The sequence below is a fragment of the Leptidea sinapis genome, chromosome 35, assembly GCF_905404315.1.
Source record: "Leptidea sinapis chromosome 35, ilLepSina1.1, whole genome shotgun sequence".
Lineage (NCBI taxonomy): Eukaryota > Metazoa > Arthropoda > Insecta > Lepidoptera > Pieridae > Leptidea > Leptidea sinapis.
In genome coordinates, this window is record NC_066299.1 from 2,338,284 (window position 1) to 2,363,121 (window position 24,838).

The 24,838-nt window shown below is 37.9% G+C and overlaps 1 protein-coding gene across 1 annotated transcript; it reads left to right on the forward strand.

Moving 5' to 3' along the window:
- The first annotated feature begins 4,667 nt into the window (after positions 1–4,667).
- LOC126975392 (uncharacterized) lies at positions 4,668–24,486 on the forward strand. The gene is made up of 9 exons (XM_050823284.1): positions 4,668–4,792; positions 7,938–8,053; positions 9,555–9,701; positions 11,025–11,107; positions 12,125–12,212; positions 14,054–14,276; positions 15,356–15,510; positions 16,948–17,028; positions 17,727–24,486. The coding sequence occupies exons 2-9, from the start codon at positions 8,005–8,007 to the stop codon at positions 17,867–17,869; spliced, it is 969 nt and encodes a 322-aa protein (XP_050679241.1). The 5' UTR covers positions 4,668–4,792; positions 7,938–8,004; the 3' UTR covers positions 17,870–24,486.
- Positions 24,487–24,838: the final 352 nt, after the last annotated feature.

Genomic DNA, 24,838 nt, shown 5'->3' on the forward strand with positions numbered 1-24,838 from the left:
ACCTCAACTGTATGCTGGACGACCTGAAGCCCTTCACCACCTACGAGTTCAGTGTCAAACTTATAAAGGGTGAGTTGCTTATCTACACACCTACAACACTTTTCTTTCTTTTCTAATGTGTTATATACCCTCCAAATGTAACAATTGGACACCCATCGCCCAGATCGCAATAAGACCACCGAACGTAATCGAGAAATATTGCCAGGCAATAGTCGAAGTAGGTCTACCTATCTGGAACCACGTGACAGATGTCCAATGTACACATATTAATGATACCCTAAGACAGTACGGGGTTTGAGTTTATTATCAGTTTTTAAATGGTTTACCAATTACTTATCAATTCAATGCAAACTGAGGTTCCAAGAGTGCCAAATTCAAGTTTTTAGAAAAAAAATGCTTTCAATTATCAACTTTATAAGTTTTATAATGTGTCATGTCTGCTGCGTCATATAGATATTTTTTTATTACAATCAATTTTTAATGTACAGTCAAATATGAAACTTAGTATCTCTCAATAAAAGTAACCAAACGCGAACAAGGAATATGTCAAATGTAAACAGAGAAGTATATACAGAGACAATTAATTACCTTATTTCTATTTATTCAGAAAAAAATTACGCTAATACCTACATGAATCTGTTATCTCAAGTTAGTTATCATGAGCATACTCCGTCTTGCAGCGACTGATGTGAAAATATAGTCCACATTGAATTAGAAGTGAGGACGTATGGTTTAATGACATAAGAACTAACTGTTGGGCGTGATTGCTTTATGTGTTCTAATAATGCATAACACAGACGATTGTAGCCTAATTAAAAAATTTCCAAGGACACTTTTGAAAATATAATAAAAAATCATTGATCAGCTTAACCCAAATTGTAGTACTGGTGTAGATGGACTTACTAGAAAAATGCTAAAATGCATCAAATCGCTCGTAGCCTAACCACTAGTTAAATTTTTTATTCATTTCATGCTTATCGGCCACTTTCCTGATAGTCTGAAAATTGCGAAAGTTTGTCCTATCTATAAATCTGGCTCAAAATCGGAAATGGGAAATTATCTACCTATATCTGTTCTCCCCGTACTATCTAAAATATTAGAAAGAATACTCCATAAACGATTACAAAACTCTTAACTTATAGACATTCTCTCCAACCATCAATATGGTTTTAGATCACAATCCAGTACAGTATCTGCTGCTATAGATTTAGTTACTAAAATAAAAACAAACATTGACCAAAAATATAGCTCTAGGCATTTTCATCGACTTAAAAAAAGCATTTGACACTGTCAGACACACACTTTTACTACAGACATTAGCAAATCTGGGTATCACAGGAATAGCTCTAAAATTTTTTGAATCATATTTGAGTCAACGACAGCAAATTGTCAAGATAAATAATCATCAAAGTAAGACTTTATCACCTTTATACGGAGTGCCTCAAGGCTCAATCTTAGGACCCCTTTTATACTTAATTTATGTCAACAACATCCATGAAATAGGTTTGCACGGACAGTTTACGCTTTATGCTGATGACACTTGCCTTTTTTACTTTGGAAATTCAATTAATGATGTTTCTTTTGCATCTTAATACTTTCACAGTAACCTTTTAACTATAAACATATCTAAAACCTCGTACATCATCTTTAAAGCAAAAATCAATACTATTCCTCCTTTCACACATTTAAGAATAAATAATCAACAAATCGAAGAAAAAAATGAAGAGAAATATCTACGCCTCATTTTGGATAGATATATGACATGGCCGACACCGCTCTTGTGATTCCTCTGGTGTTGCAATAGAACATGGGCGGCGGTGATCACTTAACACTTGGTGACCCGTACGCTCGTTTGTCCTCCTATACCATAAAAAAATCGATTAAGTCAGAACAAAACTATCATCTCTAATTGGTATGTTGCGAAACATTGTCAGATCTATTCCACGCCGTAATCGATATACAATTTACAACTCACTAGTTAAACCACACCTATTGTATTTTATAGAAATATGGGGTTGTACTGCAAAGTCGAAATTATTTAAACTACAGACAACACAAAATAAACTAGTAAAGTTACTGTTTCATTATCCCTACTTAACTTCAACTGAAAAAATCTACACAGAAACAAAAATTATGACAATCAGACAATTATACACACACACTACATGCGTACTCATTCACAAGGTTGTAAATAAAAAAGTTCACACTAACACATCCTTTTTAAAAAAAAAGAATTGAACCAAAATTTTTACACCAAGAGCTAGCCATATTGAGCTGCCAATGGTGTGAAGTAATTATGGAAAACAGACAATAACCTTTGAGGGAGTTCAGATATATACCAACCTGCCTTTAGAAATAAGAAATGCCAAAACATTGACTTCTTTTAAAGCTAGCCTTCAAAGGCATATACTCAATAATTATGAAACGTTTCAATAACACATGTAGGTTGTTTTATGTCTTGTCTGTTTGCCTAACATTGTATTGCATCTGTACCTACCAAAATCATTGTTTGTAAGTACCTACTTTAATTGTTAAAATATTAATTTCTTATGTACCTAAGTGGCAATAGGTCTTAATGAGGATAAAGTTATTTAAACCTAATCGTAAGAAAACTGAAACACTTTCTGGTTTTGAGGTCATAAAAATGTCAATATAACATACTTTGATGACCTAACCTAGTGTTTATTAGTGCAAATAAATTGGATTTTATTTTTAAACGTTCATAGCATGAGGTAATCGCAACTATTATTTCTTTATACTAATTTAATTTACTTATAAATTCATAGCTGAATAAAAAATATATGGAATAATAAAGATAAAATTGGAGCAGAATACCAAGAAAATGCCAACAAATACACCCAACCAACGCAGACTGAATTAAAAACATCTTTACAATATGATAAAAATGAGTCCATGTCGGCTGGTAGAGCTTCACTTTTGAATAAGTCACATTGCGAATGTTTGTGTCATGAGTCTAAAGTACTATAATTACTTCCAACCTAGACAAATATATAATAAACTTATTTCGAGCAAATTGGATAAAAATGAATAATAGACGCGACTACTCCGAAATTAGTAAAATAAAATAGACTGAAGCTAAACAATGTGGTTCATTTGACACGGGACAGGCGGGCGCGAGTCCTCGTGGTCGATGATCGCCAGCAACACGACGCTGGAGGCGGCGCCCGCGTCCCCGCCCCGCGACCTGCGCGTGGCGCCCGCGCAGCCGGCTGCTCGCGCCGCCGACCTGGTGTGGACCGCGCCCGCCAGGCCCAACGGGCGGCTGACAGGTGCGTACCACTCGCCTCACCGCACAGCCACACGGGCCGGTGATGACACTGTATTACTCGCAGGCTACGTGATCATGTACGCGATCCAGCGGGCGGGCGCGAGCACGGGCGGCGCAGAGGAGTGGACGGCGGTGGGCGTGGCGGGCGAGCGGGGCCGGGCCCGCGTGGACCGCCTGCGGCCGCGCACCACGTACGCCTTCAAGATACAGGCGCGGAACAGCAAAGGGCTGGGACCGTTTAGTGCCGCGGTGGTGTACACGACAGGGGTTGGTGAGTACAGCTCTACGTATCGTTTAATAGAGATAAATAGATGTGGATTTCCATCCTTATTAGATCTTCTGCGTGTCCCGTTTTGGGATGGCTGACCATTGTCTGGTTATGAGTGCAGTGCCTATCAGACGATCAAGCCGTATAATGACCCGCTGCTTATGGCACTTCATGTAACCAGATTAGAAAAAATACTTTCCTTTTTGTCTCTGTGCCTTGTGCCGTAGTACCGATCGGTAGCAGATCATAGCCCTGGTTCAAGTGGTCAGTTCAAGCAGCAACTCACTTCAAACAACAGGCGAATTAATCCTGAGCTTGCTGTGCTGACAATTGACTGTGCTCTTAAGCGGTAAACCGTCCGTGCGAAATCTATGCACGTCATCAAAATCGGCAACTAGCTTACAAGTCACCCATGAAACACGTTTGACCCATCCGAAACACGTTAATTATGGACGTTATCTAAAGCTGCTCTTAGCCATCCGTTATTGCCACCGGTGCGCGTGAGTAAAGACAAACGAGCGTATGAGTAACATGGTGTCAAATGATCACCGCCGCCCAAACTACCCAGCAAAACCAGAGGAGTCACAAGAGCATTGCTGGCCTGTTAGTGAAGTGTTTTCTCTGATCTACTAGTTATTTGGCAATGGAAAGACAACGCCCACATCCCGAGGTACCGGGACTCTATGCTTGGAGTACAGTTCACGAAGAAAACAGTGAGGCTGCCGAAAAAAACTTCAGATCGAAATAGAAAAATAGCGATTAGAATGAAAGACAATGGTTAATTATCGATTGCATTTGTTATTTTAAGTGGACAGGACAAAAAGCAAGCTCTGTTTTCCTTAGACTTTAAGAAATCGAGTGGACCGGATATAATTTCTCCCATCGTGCTCAAAACTCGTGCCCCGAGGTGGGATGCTATCGCACTTATTCCACTGTTCATATTCAAAATGTGTAGTCGTGGATTTATGAGAGTAAGGCCATGTCCTGACGATCCCTTGAAAAGGTGCAGCCCGTTTTTCCTCACGTTCTATTGAAATACTTTAATATGATAGTAAAAGGCTTTGAGCTAACTAGGTTGCGCTCACAGATACCGGCGAGGGCGCCGGGTTGGCTTCAGCGACGTCAGCGTGGCTATGGGCCAGCGCAGGGGGCGCCTGCGCGGTGCTGGCCCTGGCAGCGGCGCTGGCTCTGTCGCTGTGCTGCCGGCGACAGGCGCCGCTCTCTCCAGACACCAGGTACATGTGCAAGTCGATTGGTTGTTTGGACGACTGGCCGGCTGTTGCATATTGGTCGAGACACCAATATATTATTTATTTTAATAAATATAAATACAATTAATAACTAACACTAATAGACGATAGAAGTAGTAAGACGTAAAATTATAATGTATACATATACATGTTATATAATCTAATAATAAGCACACTTAATATTTACAGGTTAGTCAAGGGATTCAAAAAATGATTTCATGATACATTGTTTCATTGCGTTAACAGTTGTATTAAAAATATCTAAATTAATTATTTCACTGCTAAGTTTATTATAGGTAGAGCTAGCCTGCAAGATAAAGGGTGTCCAGCGGAAAATTTTGTTTTTTAAACTTAAATAAAAAACATATTATTAAACTCAAAATATTTATTATATTTTTAAAACAAAGCACGTTTCTGCGGATTTTATTTTTTAAAAATAATGTCCTCCAAGTGACGTCCATTTCGCGTAACACACTCTTGTAAGCGAACCCTCATATTGGCGAATACGCGCGAACACAGTGCTTGGGGGATTGCATCAATTTCACGCCGGATATTTTCTTGTAGGGCAGATATGGTGCGGGGATTATTACAGTAAACTTTGGACTTGAGGTATCCCCACAAGAAAAAATCACAGGGCGTCAAGTCAGGCGATCGTGGTGGCCAGGCTATGTCTCCGTACTTGCTTATTAATTTTCCAGGGAAAATGTCCCTTAACTTCGACATGGACACCCTGGAAGTGTGCGGGGTTGCCCCATCTTGCTGGAAATGTGTCCTATTGTTGCGTCCTGGAAAAACTTGCAATTGCGGCACTAAAAACTCATCAATCATGCGGCAGTATACAGAGGTATCCACAGTTTCCCCCTGATTAAAAAAATACGGTCCGATTATTCCTTGAGCTGAGATGGCGCACCATACTGTGGTTTTCGGGCAGTGCAAACTTTTCTGATGACGTTCTCTTGGGTTGTTGGGATTCCAGTAACGCATATTTTGCTTGTTTACGTAACCCCCGATGTGAAAATGTGCCTCATCGCTGAACAATATGTTTCCAAGTGTTCTGGGGGTTCGAAATCGTTGCAAAGCCGTTCTGGCGTACCTTTCTCTTGAAACATAATCGTTCTCATTCAATTTTTGGACAATTTGCATTTTATAGGGATGAAGCTTTAGTTTTTTTTTCAAAATCGTATGCACAGTTGACTTCTTAATGCCTGTAGAGGCGGCAATCTTTCTTACTGATTTCCTTGGATTTCTAAGAATTTCTTGACGCACCTGTGCCACTCGTTCTGGTGTTGCTGCCGACGTAGACGGTCCTGGTGGCGGCCTATTGATCATTGTCCCTTCTTCTCGAAATCTTTGCACCCACGTTCTGATAAGCTGCGTACTCGGACCATCGCTTAATCGCCGAATGTTGTAATGCAAACAAAAAGCACGACGCGCTCGAATAGGCGAATTGCCGTTCAACAAATATTGTTCCACCGCATACGCGCGGTGCGCGCCCGACCAATGACTCATGGCGACTGACAAATCCGCAGAAACGTCGCTTCTAACGTCACCCCCTCCGCAGCCCTAACCCCGCTAACAAATGAGTAACGTTTATTTAAAGTTGAAAAATTCCCGCTGGACACCCTTTATAACAGTTCGGTAGTTAGTAGATGATTGAGGTACATACAATAAATAGCTATGGCATAGTGCAATACACAAAGTTCTGAATGAGATTTTCGAGAGAAGATCTGGACAATCAACCTTATTTTAAGCTTTTTTCAAGAAGAAAGCAATATCGGAGATCATAGGTCGTTTATCACGAGGTAGTAAATCTTGCTCATATGATTATGAATTGTATCGTTAGTACTTAGTAGCATTAAAATCGTAAGAGCCTTTTTTTTTGATATTTTCTATACGAGAAGTATATGTAGCATACAGTGACTTTGAACGAAGGTGCTGTACAATATCTTCAGTGTACTTTATGGAAATTTGGAATTCTTATAATGAAGCCAAGGGCTTTCATAGCTTTTGACATAATTGAATTAATATTTTGGTAGAATAACAGCTTCGAATCAAATAGAACACCAAGGTCTCGTATTGTACTCTACTCCTCTGCACATTTTTACATTTCAACTGGTAGGTATTTGGTTACCTACGTGATTGTCTTCACGCTACATTTCTATGGGTTTAGGTCTAAGCTATGATCACCAAAATAATTTTGCAATCGGTGTAGTTTTTGTTATAGTGCTATTGCATCCTCTACTGACGATTCCTTGTTGTAGATTTTGATATCGTTAGAAAAGCACAATATTTTGGCGCTATGTAAGCAAATATCTATATCTAATCAAAATATTGCGAACAATAGATGGCCAAGCAAGGAACCCTGAGGAACGCCAATAGATACGGTGTCCCATCCTGAGATATAATTACTCACAACAACAGCTTGAATAGGATTATGAATGAAGGAGGAAAATCGTCTTAACAAGTCACCGTTGATACCAATATTATAGAGCTTATTGAGAAGGATGTCATGACTTAGCCGGTCGAATGCCTTACTGAAATCGGTGTTAATTACATCAGCTTCATAAGAGGTGCTATGCTTCGTTTCTTTTTCCTCCTATGTAAAAATAGATCAAGACTAGTGCTCTACGGCTATATCTCACCATGGTGTAGTATTCCCTCGGGTGTGCTGCAGGGTTCCTTACTAGGGCCGCTACACTTTATTATTTTCATTAACGATATTACTCTTGTTTTCATAATTCTAACTGACTTATAAATAATTCCTTGACCTCGCTAAGAAACTTGTTGGCCACTTTTCTAATTTTCTCTTTTTTACCCCTTATTGTATAGTTTTTATTTATTTATTTACTCCTTGATGTTTTTTTCCTGTATTACTTTTATTCTTCTTCTTCGTATGTATTGACTAATTTCTTGTAATTAGCTGTAAGTTTTAATGTGTATCTTGTTCCTACAAGTCGGATTGATAGAAAATTCACAATTTTTTTTAAACGTTAGTTATAAATATTTTCTGTTCATTTATTAGGCCTTTGCTTACCCTAGAAAATCGAACAGTATTTTACAAATTCCAAAATTTTATTTTGCCATAATATCATAATTTCAAAATACTAAATTGCATAAATTTCTATTTCAGCACATATCAAAAAGCGTCGGCGTCGGCGGGTATCAAACCCCCAGACCTGTGGATCCACCACGACCAGATGGAACTCAAACACATTGACAAGAGCATCCACAGCTCCGCCAGTAAGAGTACGAGCATATCTTTATCTACTCTATCTTCCCGGGAACCGTCTGTATGTCCATTCCTTACAAATTTCTGAGAATTAGTGTTTACGTGCATTTTTTGCACGTATATTATTGCATAATTATAGAGTATATTATTAAAATTATTGTTATTATTGCACTTTCGTTGCTACAGATTATTAATGACAGTTCGTATTATATTCGGTCCTCACAAAAATATCTCTCGCGAAAATATTTTTCAATCGTAATCGGATCGCAGAAATAAACTTATAATTTGAAGGATTCCGCACCTCATGAGGAAAAAAAGGAGCCCTTATAGGATCACTTTATTGTCCGTTCGTCTGTCTGTCTATCTGACAAGATATCTTGATATATATAAGATACAAGAGCGCCTCAGAAGAGTATTTCCTGCAAAGTTAGTTTTATAAGGATATACATAAAAAGAAATCTTAGAACGAGTGAAGATTCGCGGTGTTATAAATTTTATGTATTCTCTGCTTTTGTGAGGTAGTTGGATAATCGAAAAAATATGCCCAGTCCGGTTTCAATGATGTTAAGAACTTATTTTGTATACCTCTAAGGCCGGCAACGGTCTTGTGATTCCTCTGGTGTTGCAAGAGAATGTGGACGGCGGTGATCACTTAACACCAGGTGACCCGTACGCTAGTTTGTCTTCCTATTCCATAAAAAAATCCTTCAATACGAGCAATACTAACCCCGTACAGCGAGTTTAGTAAAGTTGGACCCCGACTTATGCGAATTTGACGTACCTACAGGGCTATCTCTTGTTCCCACCTATCGAATAAGTTACTTTGTATAATAAATTCCATTTTATTATTTTAAGAACTGAAACTAACATTTTCCGACTGCTTATTGTCATAGCTATCTCAATTATATATTTTTTTTTATAGTATAGATTAAAATACCGTATTGACTAGATACCAGCGGACCCTTGCCTTTTTAACCTATATTCCATCAATTAGTAGCCTCAAATACTCTATAATATAAGCCTAAATCTCGCAGACATGATACGTCGTCTCACATTGGCCCACACTGGCTTGAATACAATACTTATGACACAACCACGGACTAGTAACAAAATAAGGACTCCGTGTCACCTTACATAACAGTATAGCACCAAAACAAGTCGATTAACGTGTAAATACATAGCCCCACGCACACACTTACACTACTACAGGCCGATAGCTTGCAAAGTTTGCGTCTCAATAAAATATTTTAAAAATGCCGTCGAGCGTTGTGAAATAGTGTAAAAACAATACTATATAAGTATTTGTGGCCATATAAGATTATTTAAGGGAGAAAAAATTGTGTAACTAGTATCCCCCGTAACCACACACACACTAGCATAACGGTGCTTCACTTGCTAATATCACGACGTGGAGTCCTTCTCTTTTTACTCGTCCGTGGACACAACATTGTAATGTGACGTAGGTCATGTTTTTATTTGGATATCATCTTGCATCACCAATATCTGTTGCCGGTGCAGTATCTGCCGGCAGCGTGGACGGCGGCCTGGTGTCGTCCTCCCTGACCCTGGGCCGCGCCGGCCTGCCACCCGCAGAGTACGAGCCCGCGCGACCCCCGCCCCCGCCCGCCGCCTCGCTTGACCGCAGATACGCGCCAGCCTATGTCGGTGAGTCATGTCCCCCTCCTACACCCAACATTTCATTCATCGTTATCATTATTCATTTCTCTATTATTGTTCTTAACATAATATTTTTATATTTAATTATTGTATCTTTTTTTTGTATCATATGCAATCTTTGTTTATTTATTAATATTTTGATTTTTTTATTGGTTTTTGGTTGAATTTGGCCGTCAGATGAGGAGACATTATTTTGCACATTGTATGTTATGATCGAATCGTATTGTTGGTTGGTGTCGCCCCCGTAGAGTCCCGCTCGGCGTCCGTATCGTGTGCGGGCAGCAGCGACGAGACCGCCCCCTTGCGGGCCACGCCCCCCGCACACTGCCGCTCTGCGATCGACTATACGTGCCACCCGTATTTAGGTTCATATTTTATTTTATTCACTTTTCTTTACCTACTTCCATGTTCTACATCCCATATTTTATTTCTTCAATCAATTATCTGTTTTTTTGTTTATTATTTAATTTTATAATGTTTAAATGTAATTTTAACATTCTTATGGTTCTTATTGTAATCATCTGCCTATATAAATTAAATTTAGTTAGTATACGTATTATTTTTCGTAATGTGAATCATTTTCGTAACTGCATAACCATATATTTTGCATCTATCTGCCTTCTGATCATCTATCAGTTTGAATGGAGCATGTTTGTGACTTTTCTATCGATTCTCACTAGATCTTACTTAATTAATAATTTAATGTTTCACATTATCATTTTGATATCCAAAGGGATTGACTACAAATAACTAAAATTTAATAATAAGGTTGCTCGTACGATCACCCTTATACCAATGAGACGTCAGTCTCATTACACGCATTCCGGAGTTTCTCAAGGGTCTCATTTCAGACCAATACTCTTTATTTGGTTTAGTAACGAAAATGGTAAAGAATATTATGTTGATCACCAAAATTTTTCAGAGATATGTTTATGTTTTGTTATTTATCGAAATGTTTCTGCGAAGAAAGTTAGTAGCTTTTAGTCCCTGTTTAAGGGGATCAACTAGTCGTTTTCGAAAATACTTTTGTCTGTTAACAAGCAGTGAGAAGCTTCTTTGTAGACGATGACGGCTAGGTGGGGTCCACAGCGTCCGTGATGCAGTTGGGTTGGTTGGTATTATTTTGTTTCGGTTTGAGGTTTGGGCGCCGTAGTTGGTGACATTACTGGACAAATGAGACTTAATATCTAATGTCTCAAAGTGACGAGCATAATTGCCATGTTGCTCAGAACTGTGGGTTCAATCAAGATTCCTACACGTTTAGATTCATATTAAATCTTCTAAATAACATGCTGTGATTGTATTGTGCAGCGATGACGGGAGTTGGCGTGGGCATTGGGATGAGCGCGGGCTGCACGTCCACGTGTGAACGGCGGAGACACATGCCCGACCAGGTGAGGCAAACTTAGCAGCAGTTGTGATGATCGTATGAGATACTGACGATGTGATGATGCTCCAAAGATTTACCAATATTGCTATAAGGGTAGACTAGGATTGCGTGGAGTGTCTACGCAATAGCCTTACCAGGTTTCTATACCTGGTACTACAGCTGGGTGGGTAGTGAGGTGCCACAGAACAGTTGCTGCGTCTATCACGACTGATGACTGACTGTTACTGTCATAAACAGATGCTGCATAGGCTGAGTATAGGCATAGTGGTGCAACAATATAACAAAATGCTTCTAATGAAGTCACGAAATCACCTAAAATTGAATCAAACAGAAAGCTGAATGGGTTGAATAATTAGTCTTCGACATTATCTATAGTGCATATAGCACGCTCTATAGAAATAGAGCGATTTCCCTGATTCCCGACGCCCAATTCCAGGTCCATATGTTGGTAAATAGTTGCCAAGAATCTATGTCCTACAGTATATAGTCCTATAAGTCTTGCAGTTGAATGAATTTCGTTATTTTTATGGAAGAGGTGGTACGGGTCACCTGATGGTATATCACCGCAGATTGTACTCTCTTGTAACACCAGAGGAATCACAACAGCGTTGTGACGACCTTGGTACGTGACGGGCGAGGATCGAACCGGGGTCGCTTTTACAAATCGCTATCTTCAAAAGATATATGGAGTCGTTACGTGAAAAAGAAAGCTTCAACCTTATCTTTCTGTATAAACCAATGCTGTCGAAGAATTTGATGAGCAACTGTCACTCCGTCCGTTCATGACTGTGTATTTCATAAAATAAAAATGTTTTCTTGATTTATTGTAGGTATTTCGACTCATGCTACGGAACATGTTTACTATAGGAGTGATCGAACGGTTAATTAATTAAAAGAGCACCCAAATGATAAGGCTGTGCTCATTCGTAAGATTGTTTTTTCGATGATATATCAAGGAGTACATTATATATCTGGCCAGTGCTGCGGGTGTGAGTGTACATTGTGCGTGCGTGTGTTGCAGAGTGCGGGGGCACTCAGCCCGCAGTCGTCGCTGGGGTCGCTGCACCCCGCGCACCTGCACCTCCCCGCGCACCCACCGCCGGCGCCCTGTGAGTGCACACGATACACGCCGCCACACACACACCGGCCGACTGATTCTGTATAATGAAATAGTTATTTATGCAACTGTTATGTAATAAGGGGTATTAAAACACGAATGTGGATTTATTACCCCTTATTACATTACTCATGTGATAATAGTATCTCATGAGTGTTTTAATACCTAATTATCAACAGTTGCATATAAGACTTTATCTACAGCCAGAATATGAATCCTCTAAAAGATTCTGGAACAGTTAGCTTACTGCTAACATTAAAACACCAGTCCTAGTGGTAGCCTTATATCATTCATTACTGATTATATACAAATAAACTAAGTATTGATGTATCAATTATTTATTTTAGTAGTAATTTACATTTTGTATAGTGCAATAATTAAAATTTACTCGAATATTCGATAATCACTCATTTTTTGTAAACAAAACAATAAAAATATCGAAGAAAAATGGCGGGGATTCGAATAACCTACTTTTTTTTACGGCGCGCGACGTTTTGGTATTGTGGTACGCGCGTAAACGAAAATGTTCTTTATTTGAAATTCATACAGATACCACGCATCGAGCAATAAGAATGTGGCTGTCTGTTGAAACTCTTTGCGCATGAAGGGATCTAAAAAAAATAGGAGTGTTGTTATGAAATTCAGTACAACATTACATCACTCGTTTGGATGATGTAATGGTTATTAGAACATTGGGTGTTTTAATGTTGGCAATAAGCTAACTGTTTCAGAATCTTTAATAGAAGATTTGAAGCATGGGTGTAGATAAATATCATAAACCTATGTGTAAATATTAATGACTCGACTAGCCTCGTCGACGCGAGCCTTTTTGTTCTAGTGCTGGAACTGCACTAACAGTAATACTATTACTTAACGCATTACTTCTTAAATCATCATATTGACATATTTTAACGTTAGGCTATAACTGGGAATGCAACAAATTTGGCACATCAAAGAGTTAAACAATTATAAATTCATTCGAACAGAAATCGTAGTACCTTCTGGCATTCCCAGAAGGCTTTACTTGATAATTAGAACACATACTGTCTGTGTGCAACAATTATTGTAGAAATTGTTGTATAAGAACAAATTTCTTTTAGCATGAATCTTACCATAGTACGAAAAAAAATTAAAGAACTTGTTGAACGTGAACGTGTACTGAAACTATATATCATACAGCCTTATATGTGTATATACGTTTATAGCCGACTCGGAATTCAAAACCAGGCCTTATTGCACCAGTACTCTTAACCCTTAGATGAAACCATGTAGGTATCCGGCGTTTGGCTTACCGGTCACACCCGTTGGGTATAGAGTGGAGGGTTTGAATTCCAAAATTTTGGCTTTTCTTTAGTGTTAATTCCGCCAATATTTCAAGTTCAAGTTGAGTCTCGTGCCAGATTTTGGCGAGACTACACGTCCTGAGGATGCCTCGTGTAGAGGCGAAACACGTGTCGAATTGTTTAAAGACAAATATTGGCGAAATTAACACTAAAGAAAACTCAAATCATTTGTATTCCTAAATTTTGCTATTAATGATAACTAGTATAGCTAGTAGAAAAGTCGCTATTTCGGCAATATATTTTTAATTCTTTCTTCAAAAAATATTTACTGCTTTCAAGAATTTGGCAGAGAACTACATTATTGATAAAAAAATGTGATACAAAATGTGTGTGCTTGAGATGTTTAGTAGAAGAGATATACTTTAACAAATGGATTTCTCATCAAAGTAATAGCTCAATTGAAAGCTCTTCACTGTCGTAAATGAAAGACTCTTCAATGAAAGTAATGTTTGGCGACTATTATGAAGCTGATGGTTGACGCTCGACACAGGCGGGTCAGGGTCGTGTCCACTGGGGTCTGCGTGCTCGGCGTCCGTGCCCGTGTCGCACATGGGAACGCTCACCTCGCTGTCCAACATGGCGGGCCTGAGCTCACTGTGCGGGGGCGGGGCCAACATGGCGCCCGGCAGTGGCTCCGATGTGTACGCGACGGCCCTCAGCGCGAGAGAGAGGGGGCACTACGTGGCGTATGAGCCTCTCGGTCATTACACGCAGTGAGTACCACCACAATACCACATTCATCACATTAGCTTTTAGCTTTCCTCTTTATTCGTTCGCATTCGGTCAGTAGTTAGAGTTTAATTTTTTTTTAATACTAAGTCCCCTACGTCTGTTATTGGTCCTTCGAGCCGTAAATGTCATCTGTGTGAGTACTTGGTCTATTTATTGATCATATATTTTCATATTGTACATTAGTTAGTAGATAGTCACAACTGCGATTAGAAGAGCATTGGGCTGTAGTGACGGGTAACGTCTGCGCATGAGTTTAGTTACGTTCTAAATATGTATATATATAGTCAGGGGCGTGCATTAATTTTCTAGTAAGGTAGAATCTAACTAGTCGTAGTTGAGCTTTGGAATATGAGAAGATTGCTCACCATTGTATGTATTTAGTATCTAGCGTAAGGAAAATTTTAATAAGTGGGTGTTAAATAATGGCATTAAACTAACTTTAACACTAGTGCTATATTAATTTAGGTTTATAAAGTGGTAGTCACTGCCAAATTGCCTATATGATATGCGTGCCCCTTTATATAGTGGTAAAATGTTTGATCACCTTGCTAAATACGATCTTAAAATTGAATACGGTAGTTTGTAAACTTATACTAATGTAAGAGATGCTTAAGAAAGATTACAATGTGAAGCGGGGACTTACTACTTTATAAATAGAAATGTACTCAGGCACCTCATGTAACAAAAAAAACAGCAGCTCCACAGTGTAGACTTTTAAATTATTATCTGTACAATTTCTGCTACAAACAAAATTAGAATTCATTAATCTTTCATGCTTTGAAAACCGTCGTAAAAAAATTGTACGTGTCCGTAGTAACTTCGAAACAAAAGTGTTCTTCGTGAACTCAAGGGCTACCGCCCTTTTATATATATATATTGTTGTATTATATATTGTTTACCAACAATGTTCGACTAATATCGTGGTGCCGCTGACCCACCTCGCGCACCCTTCACTTATCGCCAAATAGTAGTTAGATTGTTCCTACACTGCACAGGTGCATCGCTATTTGGGTGCTACAGATATATACGGCCACATATGAATCTTGTGTGTTTGTCGTAGCCGGGACTCGGTAAGCAGCGAAGCAGGCGCGGGAGGCGCGGCGACGTCGGGGAGCGGGTCATTGCCGCGGGGCGGGGCAGGCGCTAGGGGCGCCGCGCTACACAGCTTCACTCTTGACAACTCGTCCGAGCACTCCACTCCCTCACACTCTAAGGGTAAGTCGGCTGACCGCCTTATGCTAACACCGCAGAAACGATATGTAACAAACATGATAATATTATTAGGTGAATCGTGACCTTCGTTTTTTAACCTGGTGCATGATGACATATCCATAAATCTATTTATATTTTTTTATGTAATAGGAGGACAAACGACCGTACGGGTCACCTGGTTTTAAATGATCACTGCCCCATTCTCTTGCAAAACCAAAGGAATCGCAGGAGCTTTGTCGACCTTTAAGGAAGGTGTGCGCGCTTTTACGAAGGTACCCATGTCGTAGTGTCCCGGAAACACAGCACAAGGAAGCTTATTTCACAGCTTTGTAGTAAGTCGTGAAGGTCCTTGAAAACCGCACTGTGGAGGACCGCCACACATTCAGATGGTGGGAATGATATCCTAATTTGTGGCGTATCGAAGGTGTTATTCGGTTACATCGGTGATTTTCAGATAAAATAGCTCTTCGGAACACTCCCCGTAATAAATGCGATAGAAGACACACAATGAAGCGACGTCTTTACTAAACGCCAAGTGATCCAGACGTTCACAGAGCACTGACAATTCGAGCTGCTCTGCGTTGCACGTGGTCAAATGGAGCGAGCTGATACTGGGGTGTGCCAGACCAGAGATGACTGCAATACTCCATATGTGGGGGCGGACATGCGCTTTTTAGAGATATGTGCTCTATTTATGACGTCCAGCTTCTTCGAAGCCAATTTGGCTTTGCCCTCCAGATGACCGCAGAATTCAGGCTACTAGGCGAGGCTTTAAGAGGGAGGTGTTGTCGAAGAGCGATGACACGACAAATAGGGTTTTTTTTAATGGTAAACGCGCAAACTTCAGTCTTCTGGGGTTAAATTCAAGGTTCATTTTACCCCATTCCGCGACCTTCTCAAGAGAGGACTCGATAGAAGACACGAGATTCTTCCGGCACTGGTCGACGATTGGCGACACTTAGAATAACATAATTAGTTTATACAAATACTATCCTTTTACTTACTATGCTGGCACAGCGGCCGATAATGAACCTGGAGTACCGATCTCATCAGATGAATATTTTTGTTAGTGAATGTGTTCATCGTCAGCCAGAAGACGTCCACTGCTGCACAAAGGCCTCCTCCAAAGATTTCCACGACGATAGGTCCTGCGCTCCCTCATCCAGTGAATGTTTTCCTAACAATGATAAGATATTTTAATATGTTATAAAATTAATGGTATACTGCGTTGTTCCATTCTAAAATGACTGCTTATCTGAGTTGACTAAAGTTTCGGAAATTATCGGCAATGTTCGGTTCTGGCTTGCTCGGTACAAGTCAGCACCAACTTGCGTGGACCTTGTTCTAGAAATGCTGGCAGATCGGCGTTTGGCTCCAGCTTTGTTTATAAATACGTCGTAACATACAAAAGTGACTTAATGTTCTGTTGTGTTCCAACAGCGGGCAGCGCGCGCGACACGTCGCCCTACAAGAAGAGTGCCAGCTCGTCGCCGGGTCACGCACACAATCGCCTCCAGCTAGGTAACACATGCATCACTATTTTTTCCACCGCACAACACAAGCGGGGTTTTCACTCTACGACTACACTTAAACCGAGTACGAGCTGGCCAACATAGTCTAGCGTCCCAGTACCGTTTGCATCCTTAAACAATCAATATGACAACAATTTGTTGCGACTTGCGAGGTATCGAAGTGGTAACGAAAAGAGGAAGAACGCAGAGGAACAGTTTTAGACCTGTAATTGTAGTATAAATGAGTGCACTAAACACAGCGGACAAGTCTTTAAGCATGAGATCGAAAAAGTAGCAAGGAAAATGAAGTTAACCGGCTATAGCCAAACTTCTAATAATTCAGTCTACTTTTCCTTACAAGACACCATTTTGTTTTACAAAATGGTCCGAGTGAACTCGTATTAATAGAACCGCGTCCTAGTAGTCATAAAAACTCGGTTTGAGTCTGCTCGGACTAAGGCTCGGTTAAGGCGTGGAAACACGCCTTAAATGCCGACTTGGAGAGTTGAAATACTTGGTTGGCACAAGTTTAATACAGTGAAATTAAATTATTACAAAATATATTTTCTATAGAATAGTTTAATAAATTGCTTCAAAAAAATCTGTATATCTATTGCGATCCATCAACAACAACAACCACACGAACGTGCACCTAGCGAAGGTGTACGGTCGGTTGGTCGTTGTGTTAGTGTGGTGTGTGACCGCCAGGCGGGAGCGTGGCGCACTGCTCTTCGGAGCTGGAGCCGCTGACGCCGTCTCGTTCCACCGAGCGCCTGCATCGCGACATGCAGAACCTGGAGGGACTCATGAAGGACCTGTCCGCCATCACGCAGCAGCAGTTCCACTGCTGAGACACCGCGAGTCGCGACCCACGACACCTTATGTGCTCAAACTAATCGTGCAATAGACAATGGAATTGAAAATGGCGGCTCACTGTCACTGTGTCGACGCCATATTTTAAATTTCCAAAAATTTTAATACGCTCAAGTTGTGTGTATTTGTAGAATACAACACCGACAATTATCAACAGTTATTTTTTTTTCGTTTGATAGGGTATATTATACTTGTTCGTTCGCTATAAATAAGGGAGACGCCATTTTTAGTCCCAATTCTTATCGCGCGACTAGAACGTTCCGGATAGAGACTGCAGAGTTGGCGAACGCCGGTGTCGGAGAATATATCAAAGACTAAACTGTAAAATAGACATTGAGTGTTATTGTTGAACTTGTTTTGTTATGTGGAGCTCACGTGACGCGAAATATCAAATGATTAATACTTTTTGGCTTTAACAAGACTGTTATATTTTAATTGTAATACATTTAGCGGCCTCGAGACTTACGATACGTTCCTGGCCTACTACCAAAGTCCGCCGATTTATGGTGAGTCACTATTCGTAATATACGAAGTATTTTATTTAAAATTATTTTACTTATTTGTTTCTGAGTTGGAAGGCAACATTTTTACTAGACGAGGCCATTAATTAATTTTAATGAAATTTCGTTAAGCTTTATTTTATAAAACAATCGACCATTAGATATAAAAAAAGAACAAACAACGATTTATGTATGTATATATGTAACGTTGTTCTAATGAAATAGTGAATTTATATAAGTTATTTGCAAATTTTATAGACATATTTTAAATGATTTAATTTTTAATCACATTAAACGATTCATTATAGTTTAGATAAGTTAATTTACAAGTCGGTACCTGCTGACAAATACTGCCATACTAGTTGTTTAATGATTTGTATAACTTGTATATTTTGTACGTATATATTATTTATACAGACTGCCGAGCGATCTTCGGTTCGTCTTATGTGTGCGCAGCCAACACACTGTTGGCCAGATTTATTTAAACAGAGACTAGAGGAGGAACAATGTACCACGAATACACAGTGTATACATATTTTGCCAACTTTTAAAATATTTGTATAAAGACTTTTATAAAACTAAGATTTTGTATAAACGCTTAACTTTTAGCTTTTTTCTAGTATTTTTAGTATTTCTAGATGTAAGTATCAGGTTTTTATGATCTATGTACCTGTTCGATTTGGAGTACGATCGAGGAGAAAACTAACACTAAACTACGGTCACCTCTACTGTACCGAACAGAACCGTATGTGACACACAACGCACCTTACCATAATATATAACATCTCATGATTGTTGATTAATTATATATATGAAGTAATTACGGAATTTAATGTTTCTCAATTATGTGATCTCACTCATTCTTTGTTTTTTTTTTACTTAATTTATTTTAAAAAATGTGGAATTCGATAAAAATAACGGCATATTAAGTTATGAACCACAAATATTGCCACTCACTGTCTTGTCCAAATGACACATAATTTCAACACCATCATGGTGCCTGGAACCTGATCTGTCATCATAAATTGGCGCTAATAATTAAAAGATACGAGCTAATAATTAATTATATTTTTTTTTTGAAGAAACACAGCAGAAACCTGTACATTGACTTGACCTATATCATATACACAGGTGCCTTTATCAGGGGGGTGCAACTTCCCTACATTGGCACATGAAAAAAATTTGCATTGAAAGTGCTGCCACCTATTCTACTAGGTACGCTGCAACTTCACCACGATGGCGATAATTTAACATACATGATAGATGGATAGATGGAGCTAGTGATAGCAAAAAACTCACTTAACTTACTTATTAAAGACTTGACTATCGTGTTGTAATCATTGAATGACTCTCTTTATTTAAAGGTGACTGCTGAACTTAATAAACGAATAATAATTTCCATCCACACAAAACAAACATCAATAATCAATATGCATTCAATACGGTCTACAACAATAGTAAAAAGTAAAAACTGTAAACATAATTAGCGCCATCTAGCGACGGTACGCTAAGAGCGTAAAAATAACGCAGCGCCATCTCTTGGCCTGGGTACACTGATTTTACAAAATAAAACATGAGTTGCACATCTATCTCTAGTATATAGTGTATTATCTATGGCCTATATCAAGCCGCGCGTCGCGTTAGCGTCACCAAATAAAAGAACACATAATATTAGAACAAGGCGTCACGCACCACTCGTCAAGGTCAAAATGGGGGCGCTAAGTTTTATTCTATTATAAACTATAAATATTAAAATAATCACACCTATGGAAATATTATATGTGAATGTAATTGTTCTATTTAATAAATTAAGACTTATAACAAATTATTAGTTCGATTTGCGATTACCACGCGTCCATTTTTAAGGTTTATTATAATTTTAATATATTTATAATCAATTGATATTTGTGAGCACCTACTTACACTCATGAGTACTAAAACAATAATTAGTGTGGAGTATTTTGCATCTATAATATTTTTAAAGTATGTTGCAATACATCGATTTATCTACTTCTCAATGATAGGTTAGTATTATGGCGCCTAATTTTCATATTTTCACTTAATTCTAGGTATATTGTAACATATAAGCATTTAATTATACTTTTATTGTGATGATTTATATTTCTTAAAATTAAGTATATAATAATCTGATTTCCAAATGACTCTTGATTATTTAATAGCTAGTAGGTAGGCTACAAATCCTGTCTTCTTCACAAATAGTTAGGCATATATTATTATACAATATTAATTAAAAAATAACAGTTCCAATAGTAAGGTCATTTCGGCGTAGACCATCAATCGGTGAAGACCGCCTAGTAAGAAATACAACGAATTTTTAATAGCTAGATACATACATGGCAGCAAAATGTACGAAAACATAAAACTATTCTTGCAACAATAAATTGACATTGATGGCGTTATATAAGGCACATATAGTCGAGTCAGTAAGGATTTTTGCCCTACAAAAATGAAATTCATTAAGGCTGGCGACTTTGTCATTTTTAATGGAGTAAGCCCGTTGCTGCCAACTTTCCAACCCCAGACTTCCGGATTTTTTTGGATTCCGTACTATTTCTGAACCTAGTGATATGTCCTATACGCATGACGTCGTGCAGTATCCTCCGTTGGGGTAAAGTTGCAAGATTGGGTTTGCTTTTTATTGTTGCTTTCACGAAACGTTGGTAGCGAACTTCTTCCAAGGCTTCCTTTTCCATGTTGCCACCATACAAAGCATTGAGAAAACATGCTCCAGCATCTGCGATGTGTTCTTTTTGAGCATCTTTATCTCTGAAGATACTAATAATGTCATAGAGTCTTGAATTTTTCTGTATAAGCGAACAAAATTTCGTTTTTCCTTGGTTGAAGAGGGTCGTGTCGTGTCGCATCATGTAGAAACAAGATGTTTTCAGCTGCTTCTTCATGTTTCAAACTATTCCCAGAATACAGTCTTTCAGCAGTGTTTCCCTTCCCAGGTTTGCGAGCGTATATTTTTTTTTGGGATGGCGCTAATGCTGTCAGAAAAACTAGAAGATCAACGTTTTCACCAATGACGAAAACAGCATCGAAAGTTGAGCAGTGGGAAATTGCTGTTTTGATAATCAAAAGATATATGCATCTTCCTCGGCCTAATTAACTGTAATAGCAGCTTGTTCAATTTTTTTTGTTAGCAACGAATTCAAACGGGCTTTATTTATTTTATTGCCTAAAAATGGTTCTTGCGAAACTTGAGCTGACATTGTTTCATCGAAAAGAACATCCGCAGATATCTGATTCTTCGATCGACGACATCTTTCTGCACTCTTGCTACTTTTAAAATTTGACATAATGTCCATTTTCGCATAAACTGTCTATCAATAGAAAATTTTCCCATCATACGGCCAAATCCGACGTGATAGTTAAAATCAGTCAATTTCGCCGATTTTTTTAAACTAGTTTTTTTTACAAACCGCTTACGTTAAGGTAAACTTGTACGATTTTTTTTTCAATAGTAGACTAAAAATTTGATCACCTAATATAATAAAACTGATCTAAAATATTATAGAAGTGGCCTAGTTTGATCATTGAATGAAAATTTTAATGAAGTATGCCGGTCTCCGACGAACTGGCCTTACCTTATTCTACCTATTTAAACAGTGAAAGACGTCGTAACTTGTTATTTTTTTAAATCACACAATTAATGAACAACTTGTAACCTAAGTCAGTTATAGTTAGGTACCTATTGTTGATTGCAATACAATCTTTTGATAATTTTCTTAAATGATGGCGTCACTGTTGGTCGCGAGTTGACCTTCAAAAACTTTTCATTATAATGAGAAGTAACAATTTGTGAAACTAACATAATATGTCGATGATTTAAAAAAAAATATAAGTATTTACTTACTTACCAGAAACAATTTAATGTCTTATTTTAAATACTAGTGTTGAAACGATAGACTGATTTATTTTGTGTGTTTATTTATTTATACCTATACCTACTTTAACCGTATTTTGTAGACTCTGGAGTATTTGTTATATTATGTTTATTAGAAGAGTTGTTCCATACTTTACTTAATTAATATGTTATACAAGTTATTCCTAATAGAAACAAATTTTAGATTACGAACTTGAACAGATATCAAATAATGTGTTATGTTTTTTTAAAGTGATAACCCTCACTTCTAGGATTAATACACAAATAAAATTTTAAAAACAAAATTTTATGAACGATGCGAACCTTGGACGGTTAGCTCAGTTGGTTAGAGCACCGGCACGGAACGCCGGAGGTCGTGGGTTCGAATCCCGCATCGTTCATAAAATTTTGTTTTTCAAATTTTATTTGCGATATCAAATAATTAATGATCACAATATTTTCGTGTACAAAATCATTCAATTAGTTATTGTTAACAACACAGTCATACATTTGACACGCGATTCTAATCGATATGAACATACAACTAATGATCAAATATAACACTACCTGTGTTGGACGCTAAGAGGTGACATGACATAGTACATCGTGATACAAGGGGAGAAAGTAAATGATTGCAAACGAAACGTCATCAACAAACCTGAGCCAAAAGCGAGGGTTTTTAATAACACGAGTTTGCAATAACCTACACACCCGAGTATCACACGACGTTTTTCGATACAGTTGTGGGAAATAGTAAAAAACCAGTGAAATATTTAAATATATACATGTTTATTTCAACATGCTTTAAGAAAATGTCTTGTGGCTCTTTTTTTACAACTGGACTTTTTTTTATAACGAAACTATTCAATGGATTCTCTCGCGTATACAGCCCATAAGATTTTTTACAAATATTGATGTGAAAATAATTAAATTATAACTGGTAATTAAATATGCTAAAAAACCATTTAAAATAATTTTGAGAAATCAATGCCAAGACTTACGGACTCATTAATTTTTCCTCGTATAAAATCTATCCGATTTTGTTGCATTTATGAAAACTCCTTGCTTTTTAACTTTTTAAATTGACTTATAAATTTAAGATAAACTTAACGGGGGTTTTTCTTGTAATCGAGTATATTAAAAAATTACTTAATTATTCTCTGTCTTGTTAACAATGCTCTAAATAAATAAAACTAAAAAATTAACTTATTTTAAAACTAATGGTCGAGATCGTAAAAGAAAGTTACGCGTAAAAGGAGATCCCTTTGCAATCGATTTAATTTTCGAATCTTAATTATTAAAGCCTCTGAAAGTACACCATTATCAGCAACTGTATTGAAAAGTATTAAAGTATGTATTGTGACATAGAGTGGGCAACACGAACGAAATCGAAATTGTATTTGGTACTAAATTGGCAAACAAATCTTTTAATCATTGATGATAATTTTGACAATATGCATTGGATAGCTGATATACGCACCCTCTAATTAATTTAGTACTTGTAACTATAGCGCCATTATCGCTTGAGTTTGGATCAACTTATTGAACAATCCGTCAATGACCGCTATATGTCACACTTAAGAGCTTTCGCACTACGTCCGATCTGAATCCGATCCGTATCCGTGAAAACACGGTCCGAAGTAGTCGTAGAACTATTTCTATGGTAGTTTACGCACTAGATTCGGCGTCCGTCAACGTTCTTTACGTCAACTGTTAGTAATAGTTGTACTGTTTTTCACGGGTACGGATCGGATTCGGATCGGACGTAGTACGAAAGCGCTCTAAATCTCTTTGGTTATATGATAATCACTACAAAGCGTTACCTAGAGTAAAAATATTCTTTGGCGTTACCTCACAATCCACAACTGCACTCACTGGAGTTTTGATTGACGTAGTGTGGCATCGCAGTGTTGTAATATTCACAAAAAGGACAGGTTTAATATCTATAAATAAACATTTACTCTCCCGAACTGCAATTTTAATTTAAATTTTTGTATATTTTTCATATTCTGTGAAGGATGTTGATGAAGAGCGAAATAATATCGAGTACTGACAGATTGGTCACGTGACAGGTGTCGTGCTATGTACCTGGTGCACGGTGGTACTCTAGGATGTAATTAACTAGAATAATGTTTAGAGTTTTGTAAGTTTGTATAAAGTGGAGCACGTGTATATTTATCAACAATAAACTTATATTATTTATTGACGCAAAGTTTCATTAACCCCCTCCCCCCACTTCATACAGCACAGGTTATATAATATGGTTTGATCATTAAATTTGAATAAACATTAGTAAGTAAGAAGATGGCGCTGCAAGCACGATTCGAAATGCAATTAAGAAAAAAAAATCTTAATGCTTAAAATAATTATGTTTGATACAGAATTATGATATGAATTCTAATATAAATTAATTTAAACATTTACACAGTAAATTAAGTATTATAACAATAAATGAAACATCAAACATCTTCAAAACATTCAAACAGTCCAAACAGTGTCTATTAAATATCAGACCTTAATAAATAACGGTTTTATGTGGTTTTAATTAAATAATAATG